This window comes from Arachis ipaensis, chromosome B6, assembly GCF_059453495.1.
Source record: "Arachis ipaensis isolate K30076 ecotype BB chromosome B6, ASM5945349v1, whole genome shotgun sequence".
Classification (NCBI taxonomy): Eukaryota; Viridiplantae; Streptophyta; class Magnoliopsida; order Fabales; family Fabaceae; genus Arachis; species Arachis ipaensis.
In genome coordinates, this window is record NC_142441.1 from 41,661,363 (window position 1) to 41,686,905 (window position 25,543).

Sequence of the window (25,543 nt, forward strand, 5' to 3'; positions counted from 1 at the left end):
CCACACCAAACTTAGAATGTTGCTCGCCCTCGAGCAAAAGAAGAAAGAATAGATGAAGAAGAAGATGTGGAAAAAACTAGGATTATGAGGAGGGAAGGTGGGGATCTTGTGGGGTTCACAGATCTTGAGGTGTCAAGGAATTGCATCTCTGCACCAATTAGGCATGTAAAATGCCTTTGCATGCAATTCTGGCGTTTAAACACTGAATTGATGCTTGTTCTGGGTGTTCAACGCCCAGATGCTTGTTTCTGGCGTTCAGCACCAACTCTTCTTCACTGCGCATTTCTGGCGTCTGGACGCCAGGATGCTGCTTGTTTCTGGCGTTCAACGCTAGAAACATGCTCTGTTCTGGCGTTGAACGCCAGACAAATGCTCTTTACTGGCGTTTAAACGCCAGTAAGATCCTCCTCCAGGGTGTGATTTTTCTTCTGCTGTTTTTTATTTCGTTTTTAATTTTTATATTTATTTTGTGACTCCACATGATCATGAACCTAATAAAACATGAAAGAACAATAAAAATAAAATAGAATTAGATAAATAAAAATTGGGTTGCCTCCCAACAAGCGCTTCTTTAATGTCAATAGCTTGACAGTGGGCTCTCATGGAGCCTCACAGATGTTCAGAGCATTGTTGAGACTCCCCAACACCAAACTTAGAGTTTGACTGTGGGGGCTCTGGTTGACTCTGTTTTGAGAGAAGCTTACTGTGCCTCTTTTCCATGTTTACAGAAGGATGTCCTTGAGTTTTAAACTCAAGGGAGTCCTTATTCAATTGAAGGATTAGTTCACCTCTGTTAACATCAATCACAGCTCTTGCTGTGGCTAGGAAGGGTCTTCCAAGGATGATGGATTCATCCTCATCTTTCCCATTATCTAGGATTATGAAATCAGCAGGGATGTAAAGGCCTTCAACCTTTACTAATATGTCCTCTACTTGTCCATAAGCCTGTTTTCTGGAATTGTCTGCCATCTCTAATGAGATTTTAGCAGCTTGTACCTCAAAGATTCCCAGTTTCTCCATTACAGAGAGTGGCATGAGGTTTATTCCTGACCCCAGGTCACATAGAGCCTTCTCAAAGGTCATGGTGCCTATGGTACAAGGTATCAGGAACTTTCCAGGATCCTGTTTCTTCTGAGGCAATCTCAGTTGATCCAATGTATTCAGTTCATTGGTGAACAGGGGAGGTTCATCTCCCCAAGTCTCAATACCAAATAAATTGGCATTCAGCTTCATGATTGCACCAAGGAACTTGGCAACTTGCTCTTCAGTAACATCTTCATTCTCTTTAGAAGAAGAGTACTCTTCAGAGCTCATGAATGGAATAAGGAGGTTCAATGGAATCTCTATGGTCTCTAGATGAGTCTCAGATTCCTTTGGTTCCTCAGAGGGAAACTCCTTATTGATCACTGGACGTCCCAGGAGGTCTTCCTCCTTGGGATTCACGTCCTTCTCCTCTCTTGTGGGTTCGGCCATGATGGTCAATTCAATGGCCTTGCACTCTCCTTTTGGATTTTCTTCTGTATTGCTTGGGAGAGTACTAGGAGGGATTTCAGTGATTCTTTTACTCAGCTGGCCCACTTGTGCTTCCAAATTTCTAATGGAGGACCTTGTTTCATTCATGAAACTCACAGTGACCTTAGATAGATCAGAGACTAATTTTGCTAAATTAGAGGTATTTTGTTCAGAGTTCTCTGTCTGTTGCTGAGTAGGTGATGGAAAAGGCTTGCTATTGCTAAACCTGTTTTTTCCACTATTATTAAAGCCTTGTTGAGGCTTTTGTTGATCCTTCCAGGAGAAATTTGGGTGATTTCTCCATGAGGGGTTATAGGTGTTTCCATAAGGTTCACCCATATAATTTACCTCTGCTATTGCAGGGTTCTCAGGATCATAAGCTTCTTCTTCAGAAGATGCCGCTTGAGTACTGTTGGATGCAGCTTGCATTCCATTCAGACTCTGGGAAATCATATTGACTTGCTGAGTCAATATTTTATTCTGAGCCAATATGGCATTCAGAGTATCAATTTCAAGAACTCCCTTCTTCTGAGGCGTCCCATTACTCACAGGATTCTTCTCAGAAGTGTACATGAACTGGTTATTAGCAACTATGTCAATGAGTTCTTGAGCTTCTGCAGGCGTTTTCTTTAGGTGTATGGATCCACCTACAAAAGTATCCAATGACATCTTAGCTAATTCAGACAGACCATCATAGAATATATCCAGGATGGTCCATTCTGAAAGCATGTCAGAAGGACACTTTTTGGTCAGTTCCATGTATCTCTCCCAAGCTTCATAGAGGGATTCACCTTCTTTCTGTCTGAAGGTTTGAACATCCACTCTAAGCTTGCTCAGCTTTTGAGGAGGAAAGAACTTGGCTAAAAAAGCCATGACCAGCTTATCCCAAGAGTTCAGGCTATCTTTGGGTTGAGAGTCCAACCACACTCTCGCTCTGTCTCTTACAGCAAAGGGGAAAAGCATGAGCCTGTAGACTTCAGGATTTACTCCATTAGTCTTAACAATATCACAGATCTACAAGAATTCAGTTAAGAACTGAAAAGGATCTTCAGATGGAAGTCCATGAAACTTGCAGTTCTGCTGCATCAGAGAAACTAATTGAGGTTTCAGCTCAAAATTGTTTGCTCCAATGGTAGGGATGGAGATGCTTCTTCCATGTAAATTGGAATTAGGTGCAGTAAAGTCACCGAGCATCCTCCTTGCATTATTATTATTTTCGGCTGCCATCTCATCTTCCTGTTCGAAAATTTCTGAAAGGTGCTTGCTGGATTGTTGTAATTTAGCTTTTCTTAGTTTCCTCTTCAGAGCCCTTTCAGGTTCTGGATCTGCTTCAACAAGAATGTTCTTGTCCTTGCTCCTGCTCATAAGAAAAAGAGGGAACATAAAAATAATAATAATAATAATAGGGATCCTTTTTACCCAAGTATAGAGGTTCCCCTGTGTGAGTAGAAGAAAAGAAGAAGAGAAAATCTGAACTCAGAGAGAGAGGGGGGTTCAGATTTTTGGTGAGTGAGGAAGAGATGTTAGTAAATGAATAAATAAATAGAAGAAGATGAGAAGGGAGAGGATTTTCGAAAATAATTTTTGAAAAATTGGTTAGTGATTTTCGAAAATTAAAATCAAAATTTGAAACAATTAGTTAATTAAAAAGAATTTTTGAAAAAGAGGGAAGAGATTTTCGAAAATTAGAGAGAGAGAGTTAGTTAGGTAGTTTTGAAAAAGATAAGAAACAAACAAAAAGTTAGTTAGTTAGTTGAAACAAATTTGAAAATCCATTTTTGAAAAGATAAGAAGATAGGAAGTTAGAAAAGATATTTTAAAATCAATTTTTTTTTTTGAAAAAGATAAGATAAGAAGATATTTTTGAAAAGATATGATTGAAATTAGCTTTTGAAAAAGATTTGATTTTTAAAATCACAATTAATGACTTGATTCACAAGAAATCACAAGATATGATTCTAGAACTTAAAGTTTGAATCTTTCTTAGCAAGCAAGTAACATACTTGAAATTTTTGAATCAAAACATTAATTGATGATGATATTTTCGAAAATTATGTGATAAAATTAAGAAAAAGATTTTTGAAAAATATTTTTATAATTTTCGAAAATAAATAAGAAAAATGAAAAAGATTTGATTTTTGAAAAAGATTTTGAAAAAGATAAGATTTTTAAATTGAAAATTTGATTTGACTCATAAAAACAACTAGATTTTAAAATTTTTTGAAAAAGTCAAATCTAATTTTCGAAATTTTAAGAGAGAAAAAGGGAAAGATATTTTTTTGATTTTTGAATTTTTAATGATGAAAGAGAAAAACATGAAAATGATGCAATGCATGAAAATTTTTTAGATCAAAACAATGAATGCATGCAAGAATGCTATGAATGTCAAGATGAACACCAAGAACACTTTGAAGATCATGATGAACATCAAGAACATGTTTTTGAAAATTTTTATATGCAGAGAAAACATGCATGACACCAAACTTAGAAATCTTTAATGCTTAGGCACTAAGAATTCAAGAATGCATATGAAAAACACCATACAACACAAAACAATATAATATGAAGATCAATCAAGAAGGTTTACCAAGAACAACTTGAAGATCATGATGAATGCAATGCATGAATGCATGAATTTTCGAAAAAATGCAAGATGAGTATGCAATTGACACCAAACTTAAAAATTGACTCAAGACTCAAACAAGAAACACAATATATTTTTTTTATGATTTTATGATTTTTTTTGGATTTTTTCAAAAATTATTTGAAAAAGAAAAATAAGGATTCCAAAATTTTTAATATGAATTCCAGGAATCTTCCACTCTTAGTCTAAAGCTCCAATCTGAGGGTTAGACATGGCTTAATAGCCAGTCAAGCTTTAGCATGTAACATCAGAATATACTGCTCATTACTTATCAAATTAACTTGCCTCTATGCTGATGGTTTGGAAGCCTCAGTCCAAAAGAATTTAGACATGGCTTTACAGCCAGTCAGGCTCCAACATTTTTTTATGAAACTCTAGAATTCATTCTTAAAAATTTAGAATAATTTTCGAAAACAGATGAGAAATTTTTGAAAGATTTTTGAAAAATTTTTGAAAATAAAACAAAAAGAAAATTACCTAATCTGAGCAACAAGATGAACCGTCAGTTGTCCAAACTCGAACAATCCCCGGCAACGGTGCCAAAAACTTGGTGCACGAAATTGTGATCTCAGACAACGGCGCCAAAAACTCTGTACGCACGTCTTAATAAATCGTTTTTCATTCACAACTTCGATACAACTAACCAGCAAGTGCATTGGGTCGTCCAAGTAATAAAACCTTACGTGAGTAAGGGTCGATCCCACGGAGATTGTTGGTATGAAGCAAACTATGGTCATCTTGTAAATCTCGGTTAGGCGGATAATAATTGATTATGTAGTTTTCGAAAATTAATAATAAATAGACAGAAAATAAAGATAGAAATACTTATGTATATCATTGATGAGAATTTCAGATAAACGTATAGAGATGCTTTCGTCCCTCTGAACTTCTGCTTTCCTGCTATCTTCATCCAATCAGTCCTACTCATTTCCATGGCTGGCTTTATGTAAGGACATCACCATTGTCAATGGCTACTTTTAATCCTCTCTGGAAAATGGTCCGATGCGCTGTCACTGCATGGCTAATCGTCTGGAGGCATCACCGTGGTCAATGGCTGCATCCCATCCTCTTGTGAAAATGGTCCAAATGCTCTGTCACAGCACGGCTAATCATCTGAGGTTCTCGATCATACTGGAATAGGATTCACCCTCCTTTTGCGTCTATCACTACGCCCAGCACTCGCGATTTTGAAGTTCGTCACAGTCATTCAATCCCAGAATCCTACTCGGAATACCACAGACAAGGTTTAGACTTTCCGGATTCTCATGAATGCCGCCATCAATCTAGCTTATACCACGAAGATTCTGATTAAGAGATCCAAGAGATAATCATCCAATCTAAGGTGGAACGGAAGTGGTTGTCAGGCACGCGTTCGTGAGGGAATGATGATGATTGTCACGTTCATCACATTCATATTGAAGTACGAATGAATATCTTAGAAGCGGAATAAGTTGAATTGAATAGAAAAACAGTAGTACTTTGCATTAATTCATGAGGAACAGCAGAGCTCCACACCTTAATCTATGGAGTGCAGAAACTCTACCGTTGAAAAATACATAAGTGAATAGAGGGTAAGCATGGCCGAGTGGCCAGCCTCCCATGGGGTCTAGAGATCTAAAAATGATCAAAAGATGTCTAATACAATAGTAAAAAGTCCTATTTATACTAGACTAGCTACTAGGGTTTACAGAAATAAGTAATTGATGCATAAATCCACTTCCGGGGCCCACTTGGTGTGTGCTTGGGCTGAGCTTGAATGTTACACGTGCAGAGGCTCTTTCTGGAGTTGAACGCCAGGTTGTAACGTATTTCTGGCGTTCAACTCTGGTTCGTGACGTGTTTCTGGCGTTTAACTCCAGACAGCAGCGTAGAACTGGCGTTCAATGCCCATTTGCGTCATCTAAACTCGGCCAAAGTATGGACTATTATATATTGCTGGAAAGCCCTGGATGTCTACTTTCCAACGCAATTGGAATCACACCATTTTGAGTTCTGTAGCTCCAGAAAATCCACGTTGAGTGCAGGGAGGTCAGAATCCAACAGCATCAGCAGTCCTTCTTCAACCTCTGAATCTGATTTTTGCTCAAGTCCCTCAATTTCAGCCAGAAAATACCTGAAATCATAGAAAAATACACAAACTCATAGTAAAGTCCAGAAATGTGAATTTAACATAAAAACTAATAAAAACTTCCCTAGAAGTAACTAGATCCTACTAAAAACATACTAAAAACAATGCCAAAAAGCGTATAAATTATCCGCTCATCACCGTCCTCACTAAGCCGTCCTTATAGTGTCAAGTGAGCGTTACGTATCACCGTCCCCACTAGACACCTGGCACTAAGGTCCAAATAGCATTCAATTTCTTTTCAATCTTTGCTCTCTACTCTCCTGTGGTTGAGATCCCTTTAATTATCTCTCTTTCCTTTACTTTTCATTCTTCTTCTTTTCTTTCTCATCAAACCGAACTCAAAATATAACTTAAAACACAATCTCAAAAGATTGGATTTAAAACTTTATACTTTTCTTAATAAATCGAATTCAAAATAGAATAAATCTTTTCTTAGCTAAATAAATCTTAAATAATTTAATTTTTTCAAAACCAAATATTTTTAAAATAGCATTTCAAACAAAGTCTTAAATTTTATAAAATTTCGACAGCACCTTCCTTAAAACTCGGACTTAGCCACCCTTACAGGTTCCCCATTTTCAACAATTCACCAGCCCTTTTCTCAACAATTATCAAATCAGCGGAATTCTTAATAATCAACATATTTTATAGCCATATAATTTTTGGTAATTCTAAAATTATTCAAAAACCCTCAAAATTATTGCTTCAGTTAAGGAATCAATTTTAAGAAATCAGTTTAGAAATCCAAGCTCAATCTATTTTTGGTTCATCAAACCTTAATCTCCACAATTAACTTGTCTTTTTCTCAACAATGACCAAAACATCAGGGTTCTCAACCCATTCAGTTTAGTGACCAAGGTTATTGATAATATAACCAAAATTTACAAGCACTCATTCTCAATACTCAGGAAACAGTCAAAATCAAACCATCATCACAATAATTCCAAACCGAGCAGAAGCCTTAATCAATTTGACACTCAACACAATATTATTCAGTCAAATTAACATATCCAACAACCAATAATTCTCAAACAAGCTTGCAACAATATCCATCATCATCAAATAAATCTCAATTTCACAACTAAATCAAAAAATCAGCGTAACCAGGAATTCGAGTAATTAGTTACCTTCAAATAATTAAATCATTATTCACGAATCACAGGCTCAAATCAAAATCATTCACAATACCACACCAATCACAATTTCACAACCTCAATCCAAGCTTATCTCTATCAATTAATCACACAAAATGTTTATAAATTATTTGCAGTTACTCACTATACCTCATTGGCATTTCATGAATTAAAATAATTAATTTTGAAATAATCCCCTACCTGAACTCGTCGAAACTCGAAAGCTATACATGCAAGAATCGAATACCACATGCAAGAATCGAAGCTTAACCCTATCACAATAACGCCGTAGAATACTCATTCGCAATTAACAGAAATTGATATATCAAGGGTTTCAGAACAAAATACTCACTGTAACAAAAGGAACAAACAACAGAGCGGTGGCAGAAAGCTTCGACGGTGACCGAGCAGTGACGAATGACGGCGCACAACCCCGAACGGCGATGGCGACGGTCAACAAGGAGCACGGCGATGTCCTTTTTTCTTTTCTGCGTATGTGGGGTAATAGAAGAATGGGGAATGGCGGCTGAAGGTTTAAGGTAGGGCTGGGGTAAAATTAGGGTTTCAATTTGAGGATTAGGGTTTATTTTTGGGGAAAATATAAAATTAGGAACTTTTAGGCAAATTGGGATATAGTAATTTTAATTAAATTAGGGTATACAGTATTAATTAAAAATCTAATTTAATCTATTAAAATTACATTCAAAATATTATTTGCTTATCAATTTACTAATTGACGTTTAATCAAATATTCTAATTTAGAATTAGAAATAATATAATTAATTTTCTTTGTTTACAAAAATTTAGGTATTAAATTCTGAAAACTCAATTATTTAACTAAATTTTATAAAATTCTTATTCTTTTACAACTGTTAAGCTGTATAATTTAAATATAAAAAATTATTCAATAATTATAAAATTTAGTAAAATTTATAATTTAATTATCAAGACTTGATTTAATTAGCTTTAATAAAATAATTTCTGAAATTAAAGTCTTAAATGAATAAATAATTTAAAATTGATTCATAATAAGACTTTCGAAAAGTTCTGGGTCTTACAGATCGCTTGATTGATTATATTGGTTTCTTGATTGTGTTGGAGTCACCGAAAATTCTGATTTTTTGATTTATTTTATTAAATTGGTGTTTCTGAAATAATTTGAGACTTGAAAATGTTTTGATATTGGAAACGAGTTTAATTTATTGAATTATTGAGAATGCTGATTATTTTGATTTTTTATTTAGTTTGTTGAGTTGGTCGTTGTTGGACTGGTTTCTTGAAAATTGTTTTCGGATTATGATAGAACAATTTGAGATATTGAAATTGGTTTTGTTTGATTTATCAGAAATGATTTTGAGAATTGGAATCAATTTGAGATTCGGAATTGGTTTTGTTTGATTTATCGAAAATAATTTTGAGAACTGGAAATGATTTGAGATATTGGAATTGGTCTAATTTTGGAAATGATTTGAAAAGAGTTTGAGAAATGGTTTGGTTAGGACCCTTGAAGAGTGGCAAAGTCCGTATTTTAGGGAAGATGCTGCCAAAATTTTTATAAAAATTGGAGATTTGGTTTGAAGTGTTATTTAAAAAATTTTGGATTCAAGAATTATATTATTTGATTTCTATTTATTAAGAAAAGAAATGAATTATGTTTTGAGTTTTATTTATTTAAGAAAAGAATTATACCATTTTGAATTCGATTTATCAAGAAGAGAATTATGTTTCAAGTTTGATTCACTGAGAAAAGAATTATGTTTTGAAGTTGACTTATTAAGAGAAGACTTGTACTATTTTGAGTTCAATTTATTAAGAAAAGAACTATACAAGTTTGAGTTTGATTTATTCAGAAAGGAATTATCTTTTCAGTTTGATTTGATATGAAAAGACTCATGTTTGAGTTTTATTAAAGAATGATTTTTTTAGGGGTTTTGGTGAATTTACAGTATATAAATCTGATTGGTGAAGAAAAATGATTTTTGGGTCTCGAAAAATTATTGACCTTGAGAATGAAGTTAAAAGTGGGCTTTATGCAATTACTTCAAATCTGAGAGTTATGCTTTTGGGGATTTTCAAACAGAATTGAAAAATATATTATCGAGGTTAATTTGAGACTTTTGATTTGGTGAAAATGAGTTTTATTGAATTGATTTGAATTAAAGATGAGGTTGAGGATTCCATCTCTTGTTGCGATGGACAAGCTTGAGGTTGAGGATTCCCTCCCTTGTCACACCGAAAAGTTGGATAGAAGGTCAGGAATTCCCTTCGGTTCAATTCTGTATTCTTAATTCTAATTTTGGTTATGTTTGACTATGTTGTATTGAAATGAATTTTGGATTGATATGGTGAAGACAGTAGTTTTATCCCGCTCATGTATAGGCAAGTTAAGATTGAGAATTCTCTCTCTTGCTGTGATAGACAAGTTGAGGTTAAAGATTCCCTCTCTCGTTGTGGTGGGCAAGCGAGATTGAGAATTTCTTCTCTTGTTACATCGGGAAACTGAATGGAGAAGGTTGAAGATTCCCTTTGATTCAATTTCCGGTTGTGGTATGAACGAGTCAGGTTAAGGATTTTCTACCGTTATATCACAGTCTCTCTCTGATTGGGAGGTTGAGGATTCCCTCCTAGAAGGTGGTGCAGAATTTAAAGTCCACAAACTAACCGACAAGTGCACCGGGTCGTACCAAGTAGTACCTCAAGTGAACGAGGATCGATCCCACGAGGATTGATGGATCAAGCAACAATGGTCAAGTGATTGTCTTAGTCAGACAAATAGAAAATAGTGTTGAAGGTTCAAAAACATTAACAGTAAATTCAGAATATCAGAAAGCAAGCAGTAAACAAGTAGTGAATAATATATGGAGAAACAGTTAAGGCTTCAGAGTTATCTATTTTCCAGATTGACTTTTCTTACTAACTATTTTAATCATGCAAGATTTAATTCATGGCAACTATATGTGACTAAACCCTAATTCCTTAGACCTTTTTAGTCTCCTCTAACCTTCATCAACCGCCAATTCCTTGGTCACTCAATTCCAATTAGAGGGTAAAGTTCAATTCTAGTTATATGCCACAAAAATCCTAATTACCCAAATATAAGAGAATTATATGTCACGTATCCCGTTAAGTCCAGATAATTAGAAATTTAGGAGAAATTATTTTCAAGCTATTGTTCAAGTAAAGAGCTTTTCCAAGTTATACAAGAACTCAATTAGAACCAAGGTCATACTTCCGTTCCACGCAGATTCATAAAATAAAGAACAAAAACAATTCTTGAAATATAAATCAGTACATGAATTAAAATAGAAAAATAATAGTATCAATCCATACAATAGACAGAGCTCCTAACCTTAACAGTGGAGGTTTAGTTGCTCATGGTTCAGAGAGAAAACTAGGATTCTGTAAAACTGTAAAGTGCGGAATGAGGTAGAAGAGAAGAGAAGAGCCCGAAGAGCTGATTCTTTTTCCCTTTTATATCTAATCATAATTAATGTAAATTATAGTTTATAAAACTAAATAATATTTTTTCCTATTTTTAATTGAATTAAAGTTTAAATCAGAATAAATAAAGATCTTCGCAAGCCTTCAAGTGGAGCGTGGAAACCATGTGGTTCAGGGAGAGCTTGCGCCTAACTTGTGAGAAGCTGTGCCTTACTTGAGGTGGGCAGTGTGTGTTGGTGTGCATTGCTTGAACATTGGCGCCTTACTTGAGGTCTTCATGCGCCTAACTTGAAGTCAAAGGGCATTACTTGCGTGTTGTTGTTGTGCCTTGCGCCTAACTTGAGATTTCTCAAGTTAGGCGCAGCCTTGGCAGCGTTTCTTGGAGAGCTTTTCTTTGTCCTGGCGCCTAACTTGAGATTTCTCAAGTTAGGCGCCACCCTTACAGCATGCAATTGGTGGCTTATGTTCATCTTGGCGCCTAACTTGAGAAACCTCAAGTTAGGCGCCACCCTTGCAGAATAGATGGAGAAGAAGTATGGACTATTATATATCTTTGGAAAGCTCTGGAAGTTAGCTTTTCCAACGCCACTGAAATCACATCCATTGGACCTCTGTAGCTCGAGTTATTCAGGTTTGAGTGCAGAGAGGTCAGGGTTGATAGCATCATTCGCCTTCTTCTCTTTTTCTGTGGGAACTCCATCAAATCTAACCCAATGCTACCTAAAATAAATAGAATTGCACATGACTCAAAGTAGCATCCATAGTGGCTAAAAGATAATTAATTCTTGATTAAACTCAACAAATTGAATGCAAATTTACTAGGAAAAGATAGGAAAGATACTCACGCATCAGAAGGTTGATAATTCCCTTCGTGTAAAGAGACGATATCCGGGTTAGCTATATAACCGATAGATGAGCTCATTGGCCATAGAGCAGGCATGTATCATTTGCATTTGTGTATATTTTTTGGGTATGCATCTTATATTTGGCTTGCTTATTTGCATAATTGTATCTATATGCTAATTGAACTAATTTTTGTAACTGTTCTCTCTGTTTGTGTATTCCTTGTATTGTTTTAATTGTGCTTGAACAACTAAGAGATCCCTTATGCTGGCGGTGGTGACGCTGAGGATTGTTCCTGATGTGGTATTGGCTGAAATTGTTCTCTGAGTGTATTGCCTTGTACCGTTTGATGCCGGTAATTGATTCTGTTTTGAAACTGAGTATTGATGGTGATTTGATTTGAGTTGGGCTGGAGGCCGTGTTTTGACTTGATTTGGGCCGGAGGCTGTAACGAGATTTGATTATATGTTGGGTCGGAAGCTGAAATTGATTTATGTTATGATTTATTAATTGAGTTTTGAAATTTTTTTAACTAAAGAAGTGAACTTTGAATTTTTGGATAATTAATTATTAATGTTTTGAATATATTCATAAGATGAGCGATAATTACTACAGGTGAAATCAATTCTTTTCTTATACGTATCCTCTTATGACAATTCTTAAAAACTCTCTACTAAGAATCAGCGAGGACGATATTCTCACCCCTACAGATTTTCCTTGTCAGGACAGACGAAGAGTTTAAGAAGTTCCTTCTATGCATCTGATTGTGTTGTATATTGTTGTATATATTATAGTTTTTTCTCGCCTCTATTATTATATTTTGTAAGAGGGATAGGAGTTGTAATGATATGTATGCTTATACTATTTATAAGTTACTTGTATATGAAGTTTGGTATATTTGTGTGTGCATTCGTGCGTGCGTGCGTGCCTGCGTGTGTGTGTGATTGAATTTAGTTATATATGAATGTTTGATTAAGAAAAAGTATTTTTCAGGTTTCTAAAAGAAATCGACGATACCTTTCGAGTTAAAGGCTCATATCTTATTATTAAATATAAGGAAGTCGTCGTAATATTCTCACTATCAGATGGCACAGAAAGAAGCGTGACATTCTGACAGTAAGGGTGTTACACGTGACAGAAAGGCGACATCCCGAGGGAATGTGTTGGTTTGGCAGTTGAACCGACAAGTGATATCACGGCAAATAGTACAGACATTCATCATATGCATTCTTATTTGTTTGTATGGTTTGTTTACTTGCATTGTGCCAACTTGAATAAAATGTTTACCTGCTACTTGTATTACTTGCAGTATATGCTCCTTACTTATGTTTTACTTGCTTGCATCTATTTGTGTTTTCTGCTGGAATTGAGGTGACTCAGTAAGCGGTAACGATGGGATCGCATGGAGGATAGGTTGGCGAATGTTGTGGGATAGCGGTGTTCTGTATATTAGAAAAGCATTAAGCTAGATAACCCTTTTATGGTTTAAGTTTTTATTATAAGTTAAATCTTTATATTGGTTTGAAGTTCTAGGATTGCCTTTGACTTTCCGGAACTTTATATCTTATCTATTGGGCACTGTTATCATATTAAGAACCCCCAATTCTCATACCAGATGTTGTTGTTGTTTTCAGATGCAGGTCGCAACCCACCTTGGTGAGTTTACGGATGGTGACAGAGTATATGATGACTCATTTTTGTCTTTTGTTTATTTTTCTATAGTTATTCTCTCAATTTTGATTATTATATTTTGTTACCTTAGAGGCTTAAACATTGAGAGACAGGATGTATCTGTTTTAACTTTTAAAACTCTATTGTATCTGTTCTAACTAGTCGGCCTAAACTTCACAGGCTGTGACTAGATTTCTTTTGGATATATATATATACCTATAACTTTGTATATCGTGCCTTTGCACTTTAGTTATCGTGTGTGAACGTTTCACGCTTTGTATCTTTGTTTTATCCGTCTTTGATCCTATATTCCTTCATCGGGCTTCTAGTCTTAATATTCCTTGATTATATAATGTTGTATTGAGCTTTAAAATTGTCGTGATGCTTTGTCATTCTTTGCTTTACGGCTAGAAGTAAGGCTTAAGGTGATAGGGTATTACAGGTAATTTCGTCGATAGCCAAAAATCTGTCTGTAATAAGCAATTTTCTAGTTGTGATAAACTTACGAGAGAATGACATTTTATCTAAATTTATTAATATCAAAACTCACAAACAATAGATAATATAAATAAATATAAATAGATAGATAAATAATAGATGTTATGAACTTTTAAGTTTTTTAATTTTTAAAATAGAGAATTAAGATTGATTTAATTAATAAAAATTGTCTTACTTAATAAGAATAAATCCTTATTTAAATAGGAGATAAAAATACACTTAATCTATCTCAAGTTTTTTTTTTTTTCAGAATTTACATTTTTTTTCTATTTAAGAGTTTTTACATTGATTAATGGGTTAATTCATCAAGGTTCAAACTCAGGTGCAGCGTATTAAGAGACACATGAATAACCATTTGAGCTAAACCTCAGCTACATTCGTGACACTTATTTAAGTAAACCAGTGTACTAACTACTAAATCAACCCAACTTAGTTTACTTATTTATTTATTTATTTATTTTTGTCGGTGGATTGGACAAACCCCAATCCTAGGTACCCCAATGGATTGGATAACTCTAAATTCTAGGTACACTTAGTTTACTTATTCAATGTGATTTAATTGTTTTTTTTTTTTTTTTTTTTTTTTGAGACAAGGATATGTTAATTTTTTATTTTTTTTGGTATAATGGATCAAGGATTTAACCTTGTTTATGGGTGAAGACAAAAGAAAGGGAATAGCAGGCCACACGGTCCGGCCCACGTCCATACGGATACTTTGAGGGAACCCAAAGGTGGTCATGAATTGGGCTTCAGGAAGGCGATAGAGGTGGATTGGTCGGCACTCATCACTCCGCAAAACATAGCATGATATTTTCCCCCTTGAGTCACTAAGATCTTTTTATGTTGTTCACTTGTTTGTGTTTGATACAAGTTGAAGACTTGAACTATCCTTTGGTTCGCTTTTGCTCCTCTATCACATTCCATTATTCTCAATATCTCTGCACAATCTGCATATATTAATCCACCTAATGCGATATTTGCTCTCAGGCTACTCAACACTCAACAACACTCTGTATATATAGTGACAATTTCAGAAGCATGGAATCCGCCAAAACAATGTTTATTACATCTCCACCCTTCCCTCCAAGAACTCTCCTTTCTTCTACCTCTTCGGCTTCAGGTCCACTTCCTACACTTGTTTCTTTTTTACTTCAGGACAGGGTTTATTTTACACATACATAATTTGTTGAATTTTGAGGGAAAAAGAAAAGAAAGCTTTTGTTTTTTGCCCCCAATTTGTGTGTCTGAGTTGAAGTTGGCACCTACAGTTCTGATGCTTCATGAACAAGCTGCACCTTTAGTTGCTTCTTGGTCTTCAAGTTTTGCTGCTCAGCATTTTCCTACCTCTGTTCTCTCGCAAGAGCAGCGTGATGAGTATAAGCCTCTGCTTCACTTGTATAAGGAAGATAAGAACTCTCAGGTTCAAATTTTGTTCGTTCATTAACTCTATTTACCCTAGTTTCGGACGAAACTCTAGTCTTGTTGTATGTAGTGACCTCATTTATTGTGCAAGTTTTCGATTAATCTCGCCTATGCTTTACTAAAGGTTACATCAAATACAAGAAATGTGGATACGGGCTTGGTCCGCGATAATGATAGCAATGATAATGCTGATCAGTTAGTGCATCACTTTAGGCAGCAGTTGCAACTCTGGTCACATTTGCAGAATGTGTAAGATACACTGAATCGTACTTATCGGCCTCGATTGCTAATTAGAACTCTTGTACACCAAAGTTGTCTCATTATAGTGTGTGTGTGTGTGCACGTGTGCGTGTATCGTATATTGTAGATTGAAATCCTCAACAGGGGAAACTGCTGCGGCTTCATCTCTGCAGCCCGAAAGAGTTGATTCAGATAGACCTGCAGATGGTTTGCAATTTGATGCAGTATCCCTCTCTAAGCAAGCTCTGTCGGCCGCAAAACAAGCAGCATTAGTGGCTGAAGAGATGAAAATGATTGAAGATGACGAAGATGATGATCCACTTCCTCTTGGGTTAGTTCCACTTCTATCTTTGTGATAATTAATTTGTTTTGAGAATAACACCTATAATATGCCTTTTCAGTCTGGCTTCCACAAGCTTAGCTGACACTTCAATTGGAAAGAATAAAATTGTGCGGTCAAGAAGGCTTCTAGAAAGGAGATTGAAGCAAAGAAAAGTTTCAAAATCAAAATTTCTTGATGAAGAAAGTTATCTTGCAAGAAAATCAGACCTACAGGGAAGGCTACAAGTAGAAAAGAAGATAAAGGAAGGATTCGATCAAAATGATCCCCTGCGCTTGTTCTTGTGGGGTCCTGAGACAAAGAAACTTTTGACCTCTGAAGAAGAGTCTCAATTGTTTGTTCAGCTACAGGTGTGACTCGACATTCCATATGAACTTTAAATTCATGGCATGCACTATTGAAGATATTTGTTTGCTCTAATGTGGAAGAATATGTAACAGGATTTTCTGAGATTAGAAGAAGTAAAGATCAGGCTCCAATCTCAATTTGGACGGGAACCAACTTTGATTGAATGGGCTGAAGGTGTGGGTCTTAGCTGCCATGCCCTGCAGACACAGATCCATCATGGTAACATAATCAGAGGAAAGATAATTAATGCCAATTTACGGATGGTTGTTCATATTGCTAAACAGTATCAGGGTCGTGGTCTCAGTCTTCAGGACTTATTGCAGGTAGCCTCAATCTTCTTATATATGTACTCTCTACACTGTTTATTCTCAGAATAACATTATTAGCATCTACATAGTTGATGTTTCATTTCTGGTGCTGTTTTTAGGAGGGAAGTATGGGACTTATGAAGAGTGTTGAAAGGTTTAAACCTCGAGTTGGTTGCCGGTTTGGTACCTATGCATACTGGTGGATAAGGCAAACAATTAGAAAGGCCATATTTCTACATTCCAGGTCAATCCGTCTGCCGGTAAAAATTGTTATTTCTCTGTATTCTTGTTAGTTAAAATTAAGCGTCCTTCTGCAGCGTCAGTATTTCAGGAATTCACTTTCTGTTGACAGATGATATTTTTCTTAGGGCGGAGAATTGATGTCATTATATTGCTCCTTTGTTTTTATTAGTAGGTTTGTTATTTATAAAGCAAACATCAATTCTATTTCGAGGTAACACGTAGTCTGTGCAAAATCTTCAGGAGAGTTTATATACCCTTTTGGGCAAGGTCATGGAAGCAAAGAAATTATTCATTCAAGAAGGAAATCTTCACCCCAGTAAAGAAGAATTAGCAGAAAGGGTAGGAATTACCGTAGAAAAGTTTGAAAAGTTGTTATTTTCTGCAAGAATACCAATATCAATGCAGCAACCTGTGTGGGCAGACCAAGATACAACTTACCAGGTAGGGTACTCAAGTAAAGTAAATGTGATTTTCCCCTTGATATGGTATAATTTCGTAGATCTATTAAATGAAACAATGCAAAAATATTCTTTATCAATGTTTAGAACTGCTGACAGGCTCTTCTATTTTCCATTTAAATCGCTAAGTATATGTATCGAGTCTTTTTCTGCCAATAATTGTATAAGCAAATTTGTTGAAATATAATTGCTAAGAATTGAGAACGTAATATACTGCTAATAATCTTGAATATCCATAGTTATTGCATTTTGCTGTGTGGTCGAAGGGAACAGGAGCAACACCCTGCAGGTTTTTAAAGGTGTAATGGAGATTGTAGATCAGATGACATCAGAACAATTCAGTAAAAGATAGCAGTGTGCTTCAGTTTAGCTTTTGAACTCATTGCTTGGGTGGTTGGTTTTGTAAACCAAGCCAATCTATATGACAATTGTTTCTCACAACATTGTAGTCTATGTTGATCATTTACATTATTACTTTTTTTTTTTCAAGTTGTTAATATGTCCCACTTCGGTCTAACGGTTTTCATTGGCCCATGGAGGCTGCTGACTGTCCAAAATTCTCTTGCATTTATCAAAATAGCCAATCATTTTTTGGAGGGAGGGGGGAATTTGGAATTACAAGATCCTATTTGTGTTTTCCATATGATTGTTTAATTGTTTTGTTAGGAACTCTATTGGCATGCTAGATTAATTCAAAACTTCTGCCATGCTTGTCTTGGATGCTCTGGGATTAGTATTGATGAACACTCCGCCTTTTCAGTTTATCATAATGCAAATGTTCCAAGGTTAATAGTCTATGACCTTTTTCTTATATATGCAGGAAATTACTGCAGATAGTGCAATTGAGATCCCAGGCTTGAGTGTCGAAAAAGAGCTTATGAGGAGGCACGTGCGCAACCTCCTAAGCATCTTAAGCCCAAAGGAGAAGAGGATAGTCAGTCTAAGATTTGGTATCGAGGATGGCCGCGAGAAATCTCTGCAAGAAATTGGAAACGTACTTGGTTTGACAAAGGAGAGGGTCCGACAGTTGGAGAGCCGAGCACTGAAGAAGCTCAAGCAGTGCCTTGAGAGCGAAGGACTTCATGCATATATGGACTTGATTGTATAGTGATAGTATAGTACTTGTGTATACACCAAGGTTATGCCAATTCATCTTACTTTGCTTTAAGTACAAAAGCAGTGACTATTTGAAGGAAAATCTTCACACTCAGCCATGGTAATTGAGGATGGAACTGCATGACCAACCAAAGAACTTGTACTGTTGTAAGAAAGAAAATTCAAGTAAAAAAGAAAAGAATGAATATGGTTGATTTATATGCACACTCAGATAATTGGTGTTTGTTTTCATTATTTTCTACAGATTTTGTTTTGTTCATTTAGTTTTATTGGCATTAACGATAACATTGTTCTCAGGATTTTTTTTTTCGGTCATACAAGCATACTCACTTGTTCTCAGGAATTTTGAAACTGGCTCCTCAATGAGTACTATCGGCAAGTTCTTTTCTCTCTGCTACCAACCAAGCGCATATCGTGTTGTTCACTTCGTTAGAGATCCCCCACCCCCAATAGAAATGAGACTGCCTGAGGAAGACTATTCAATTTTCATTTTTTCTGTTCTCACGGTATTTACTGGCCAATCGGTTATTACATGACATAAAACGAGATTTAAACTCTCAATATTTACTTAAATAGAAGAATATTTTCATAAAAAAAAATTAATTTATCAGATGTATTAGATTACTTATCTAGACTAAATTGACTTAACTATCGGATTCTATTATTTTTCATGAAGTACCAAATTCTTATCCATATTGTTTGACAACCACTCATTTATCGTTTTTTATTATATTTCTTTCACTTTTTAAAAATTATTTTGTAGTAATAAATTAATGTAGAAAAAGAATTACTCTTAATAATATATATAAGAATTACACTTTTTTGAACTAATGAGATTTGTAAGCGCCACTTTTGAACCAAGTGTTTGCAGAAGGATGATTCCGTACAAGAAAAGCAAGGAAAATACTGTTAGCGATAATTGAATAATTGATACATCCACGTAAACCAAGTGCAAAATAACATTTAAAGGAGAAAAATATGCATTTAAAGTGAGATGCCCAAGTGGTTTGCAGCCAAATAGTACTACTTGGCTTAAAAAGAAATACTATATACATAAAAAAACATACTATATAAATACATATATTATTTAATTTATTTTTAATATATTTTATATAAATAAGTAATTTTTAGTATATACCAAACATAATTAATTTGACTTATTTCTTATATTTCATTCTCGTTATGAAATGGGGCTAAATTAGTCTATCATTCTAGCTAGGATAATCTATTATTTATTTGAAATTAATAAACTTTCTTCTATTTTTTTATCTATATATCTCTTTTTTTCTAATCTTTCTACTCTATAATATACATAATTTATAATGTTTATTTTTTTAACTAATTTGATAAATCAAAATATATCATGCGACATTTTTTAATTAGAATTAAAATAAAATATTTTTTTAAAAATTAACAAACTCTCTCTTTTCTTCTTTTTTACCTTTCTCTCTTTTCTCTCTCATTCTCTATTTCTTTCTACGTTTCTATTCTACAAAAAATAAAATTAATAAAGTAATATAATTCAAATAAATTCATAAAACTATAAGAAACACATTAAATTTATAATTAAATATAATTAAAAAATAATCTCATAATATTTATTCACATAAAAAATATAATATTATTATATACATATTTTTTTATTTTTTTATTTAGTTTCAGATTTTTACCACTTATCTTTTATTTCAATCTACATTTTTATTTCGATTCTTTCAAATATTTATTACATATAATTTCGAGAAATACCAGTGTTATGATTAATAATTAGAATTAAGATTCAATTGTTTCAAAAAAATTTTAAATTAATTTTATAACTATCAATATAAATATTTTTATATTAATATCTAATTATATTTTTATATATAAAGAGAGAAAAATTATTATTTTTAAATATCAAGTCTGAAAATTAATTAATTTTATTTGTACAACAGACTTAATACATAATCAAAGATAAAAATATACACATTAAATTATTTTAAATTTTAGATAATAAATATTAAAATTAACTATTAGTAAAAAATTAAACTCTTTTACATAAAACTAATAACTAAAAAACTTATTGGAATCCTTACCTTAACTGATAGAAACTTTTATCTCTACAATCTTTTTATAAAAATAGTTTAATTTTATAAATCTTTTCTGTCATAATTTATAATGTCAAGACAAAATCAACGCATTTTCAAAAAATTTACATTCTCGGACAAAAACACTAGTATTTACAAATTACAAACTGTAAAAATACTAAACCAACCAAAAGGTATGCATGATGAAGACTCCCATGGGAAAAGGCATCCTCAAACCCACTAAAAAGGCTTTGCAAAAAAAAAAAAACATATGTCCCTTGAAGTGGACCTATGCCTAATTAACTTGTTAACGTCACCAAACATAACACAAAACCTGCTTAATTTGTGCACCTCACTTTCTTGTCAAATAATCCCCCACCAATATCGTTATCTCTTTGGCAAAAAACACAAGTTTGGGTGCAAGTTTCTTAATCCGACTATGGCTATCAAAACGGTTGAATGCATGCTTGCAAAGGAACACACTGACCCAAATGAAGCAATGATTAAGTTAGTAAAACTTGTATCTTTCTCATTTTATGCAATGGAATTAGCACATGAAGGTAGAAGAGTAATTCGAAGAAGCCAAAATATAATAAGGAACCGTTCTATAGACATATATTATTACAACTTGCAAGCGTGACCATACATATTGTTTCATCGATGAGAATTTCATGTCACGGTTTCCACAAACAATGTTGCAACATTATTAAGAAAAGGAAAAGAAGAAAAAGAAAAAGAAAAGTTGCATTATGCTTGTATGTCACTAGATTCTAAGAGCAAAAAACAATATCATTAGGGGTATCATATAGGCACTCTAAATATCCAGTTTTTGCTATCTCTATCCATTTTATTGCATATGCAAGGCGTATACATTTGCTGGGCCACCATTTGTATCTTTCCTAGTTGGCAAAAAGGATTAGTACTTAGGACTCCATTAACAATTTAGCCCTTTGATCCAAGAATTCTAAGTCACTACTACTATTATAAGGAAGGGTTATAGTTGTCATCGATCCATAAAATAAAGTATATTGTATGTCATCTAACTAGGTTTTTTGTTTTCATAATTATTTAAATAGAGAAAGTATACTAAACTAATATTCCTCAAACAATATTATAGCTAATATTTATCACTTAAAATTGAACATTAAAAAAAACCTCTAAAACTAAATATAATTAAAACATCCAAAAGTCAAATAAAAAATTATTTGAAAGTCAAACAAAATAAAACTAAAATTTAGGGTATAGAATTCATGATATAGGGTTTGGAATATAAGGTGGTCAGAGGTAGCGGTAGTGGTTGAGATAGTCGACGACGGTGGTCGGTCAAAGTTGGTAGTTGGTTGGGGACGGTGGTCGCCGACTTGGTGGTAGTGATAAAATTACGATGGTGAAAGAAAAAAAATAAAAAGATAAAAGTTAATTGAAGATAAATGATTTTTTTTTTATATTGGTTGAAATTAACTGATTAGTTATTGATTTTCTAATTCTATTCATTTAAATAATAATGGTTAATATCAATGATAATCACTCAAATAACTATTTTTTATTGATGATAATATAAAAAAAATATTTATTCTAATTTAATCTTACCAGAAATACGTTATTGTCAAATTTGACATTAAATGCTTGTCTTGCATGTGATATTTATTTCCTATGAAACATTTCAACATAGTCCAACATCAAGAACCAAGAGTACTAACATAAGAATTTACCCTTTTCAGAAAAAAAAAAAAAAAAAAAAAAGAGCTCACACAGAACATTAAGTAGCACAAAATTTAGTCCATAATCTTTATATAGGAAATCCATGATTATACTTAATAAGATGACCTTTTATTTTTACGTTTTTTCTGGCATTTTGGTTGTGAATGAGATTAATATAGTATAATATCAAGGAAGGTAAAATATATAGCAACGTTGGCCCATTCCATTTACATATAGTTTTTTTTTTCTCTGACAACTTGTGGGATTGGAATAGTAACACAGTCCATAGTCCATACTTGATCTAGAAGACCCAGAATTGATTACCCAAATAGACATAAATATATATCTCTCTATCTATATCTCTATTCTTTTGCTATATAAACACCTTTGTGGAAGCAGAGAGCAGTAGTAGTACTACACACAAGAACATAAAATAAATTCACTTCATTTCATTCATGTAATGGCAGTGAAAGAAAGTAACACAGGCCAAAACCAAAATAATAACAATAATAATACAAGTAGTAATCAGCAGAAGCAAGAACAAGAAGGTTGTGATCCTTGCAAGTCTTTTGGGCAGAAGTGTAGCCACCTTGTGAAGAAGCAGAGAGCCAAATTCTACATTCTACGCCGCTGCGTCGCCATGCTTTTGTGCTGGCACGAGCGTGCCGACCACTGAAGATTCTCAACTCAATTCAGAGCAGGGAGTAGAGCAGTTAATTGGTCAAGTATCATCGTCTTTTAATTTCTTTTTACCCTTTTATTGTGATCATTATTATAAGATTTGTGGAACATAAAATTGGGTACTATGCCATAATAGTAGACAATGTTACTTTTTATGATTGATTCCTTATCGAACTACATTGTTCTGTGTGTAATTAATTATGTGCAGCTAACATGTGAGGAAGCGGGTAAGATCCGTTTCAACTCTCAGAATTATTGCTGAGTAGATCTCCCTTCATGTCTTACAGTTTTATTATTCTCAGCTCAAAGGCTTCACTCATATCAGATTCTGAATTACAAAGTTATATATGAGAATATAAAGGTTTTTCAATTTAATTTTAAGTTTTACTTCATGAGGCAGAATTATGGTGCATAAAGTAACATTATTGCCTTTTCTATAAACTCAGATAGACCCCCCATTTTTTCAGGTGGGTTTCCTTACAATTAATTAATGTCCTAAGGACAAGATTCTAACTTTTTGAATCTTAATTTCTTGGCCCCTCTCATCTGTGTTTCTCTAGTGCATATTTCTCGTGGAAGAGTAGGCAGTGACTAATTACTAGAAATTTATTTTAGGGGAAAATAAAATAAAATAAAAAAATATACTTGAAAGAAACCCTACTTTGAATTGTGAAATTATTATAGGTGTCTGAATTTAATTTTGATACACTGATAATGTAAAGTATATACATATAACTTTTATAAAGAAAAGGGTTACAACTTGGCACTTGCTGGTTCAGTGAGAGTAGGATGGAGCAGAGAGCTTCAAAATTCAATAATATAAAAGTATTATTATTATTATTTAAAAATTAAATATTTGGATTAAAAATTGTAACTTGTTTTATGCAACAAATAATCATCGTAATAATGCATTACACACCTTCAAAATCAAATATGATTTGTCAATTTTTCAAAAGCATCTAATCACAATGGTCCTTGTGCTAAGGAAACATGAGACAATGTAGATCAAATCTCAAATTTTCATTTAATTTCTTCGGTCCATATAACTTTTTGAACCCTTTATTTTCTATATAACACCTTGTATCCCCAAATCCCACACCATTTACTTTAATAATAATGATATCATATAGGTTAAACGTGTTTGGATCCAAGCAACAAATGAGAGAATTCAACACTCAAGAATTAAACTAGAAAGTTGGAAAATTAATTTAAAATATTATATTATTTTGTTAAGTTATGTTATTAATGATTTTGTCTTTGATAGACCGTAGGAGAATCTTGGATCTTGATGGTCATTAATAATAAAAAAACTTACGAATAATAGAATTATACTTCTATCTTTATTTCGAACATTTTCCTTTTAAAATCTCTTGTTTTTTTTTTTTTTTCATTGAAAACCATAATTTTTAACGTATAAGATGCTCTGCTTCTTACGTGTTAAATTCAGTATTTAACTCTTTATGCTGTTGATTATACTTTCTTATTTTTATCACTTTTCAATTACTACATATTATCTTATGGAAGAAAAATTAGACGAGAAAAACACCAAGCAAATATGGTTGTTCATTCTCCAGTCAACAATTATAGACAACTCTCTCAAAACTATCATTCTTTGACCAGTTTTGGGAATAAAAGAGTAGTAGTTACAAATAGCACCAAATTATTTCTACTATTATGGTCCTACAAAACTCATAAGTTTATTTTTCTTCATTTCTAGGATGAACACAATTCTTATAGTAAAAAAAAAAGATATTTTACATGTAATTGTTTTTAAATATTAAAATATAAATATAATTAATTACAAAACCAGTAATAAAATAGTTCAATTTCAACCATTCGTTCATCATGGTTCATCAAAACTCAAAAGACTTAAAATAGTCTTTGACCCATTTGGTAAGTAGTATGTATGAGGCTGAACATTTGCAACACAAGAAACGACAAAGCTAAGCGTAGAGAAAAAGGTTTATGGCAATAAAGATTTGATTCGATTTGACGTGGGTGAAACTGGAACACACATGGTTGCCCAATTGCAATTAGTGAAACTTGTTCGTAGCAATTCAGTACTTTTTCTTTCGTTTATTAATTATCTTTTTAGTTAATATTGCAAATTTTTTATTATTTTTAATTTAAATTTAAAAATATTAATAACAAAAATGAATTCCAAACTTGTAAAGAGCATTTATGTGGCCTGTGGGAACACATAATTCTCATTTGAAGCGAAATAGTGACAGAGTGACTCAGCATGAAACTAAATGTTCTGTGTCGTTGCTTTCTCAAAATTCTTCATCCAAACTGTTTTCCCACTCTATTCTTCTACCATGAAACTTCATAGAAATTTCCACATCTCAATTAATATATATGAGGAAGAGATTAACATATTCACTTATTTTAGGGAAATATGCTTGCAGTACACCCAATTCACTATTTCTGATTTTCACTATTCACTTCAATTATTTGCATATCTTAGTTGCCTAACTTTCTTAAGATTTTTTTTTTCGAGCTACCTCACTAAATTGCTCAGGAAAATAACAGATTGACGCCCTAGGACGTTGAATAAATGGCCGTTGGGTCTGTTAGAGAAAGTGATGAGGGTTTGAATAAACAATTTTGCTATTTCAACAACCAACACAAACAATTAGACATACTGTTGACTCTGTATGGTCTATGTGAAAACACATTTGGTGCCATTGTTGCTCCACGCACTCCGTGGGTGTCACACGAGCGATTCCCAATTACTTTCAATAAAACTCTTA

At 33.5% G+C, this 25,543-nt stretch overlaps 2 protein-coding genes and 1 non-coding gene across 3 annotated transcripts; all 3 read left to right on the forward strand.

The window, feature by feature from the left end:
• Window positions 1-2,235: 2,235 nt before the first annotated feature.
• Window positions 2,236-2,343, forward strand: LOC148555292 (small nucleolar RNA R71). Its single transcript, XR_015886863.1, has one exon. It is a non-coding gene; the product is annotated as a small nucleolar RNA R71 (small nucleolar RNA).
• A 12,360-nt stretch (window positions 2,344-14,703) lies between these two features.
• Window positions 14,704-18,555, forward strand: LOC107648612 (RNA polymerase sigma factor sigF, chloroplastic). Its single transcript, XM_016352417.3, has 10 exons — window positions 14,704-14,764; window positions 14,858-14,990; window positions 15,139-15,290; window positions 15,417-15,541; window positions 15,660-15,863; window positions 15,934-16,222; window positions 16,313-16,543; window positions 16,648-16,788; window positions 17,012-17,212; window positions 18,050-18,555. The coding sequence occupies exons 1-10, from the start codon at window positions 14,711-14,713 to the stop codon at window positions 18,335-18,337; spliced, it is 1,818 nt and encodes a 605-aa protein (XP_016207903.1). The 5' UTR covers window positions 14,704-14,710; the 3' UTR covers window positions 18,338-18,555.
• A 3,979-nt stretch (window positions 18,556-22,534) lies between these two features.
• Window positions 22,535-23,057, forward strand: LOC107648147 (small polypeptide DEVIL 16-like). Its single transcript, XM_021104438.2, has one exon. It carries the CDS (start codon window positions 22,570-22,572, stop codon window positions 22,783-22,785), a length of 216 nt encoding a protein of 71 aa, XP_020960097.1. The 5' UTR covers window positions 22,535-22,569; the 3' UTR covers window positions 22,786-23,057.
• The last annotated feature ends 2,486 nt before the right edge of the window (window positions 23,058-25,543 follow it).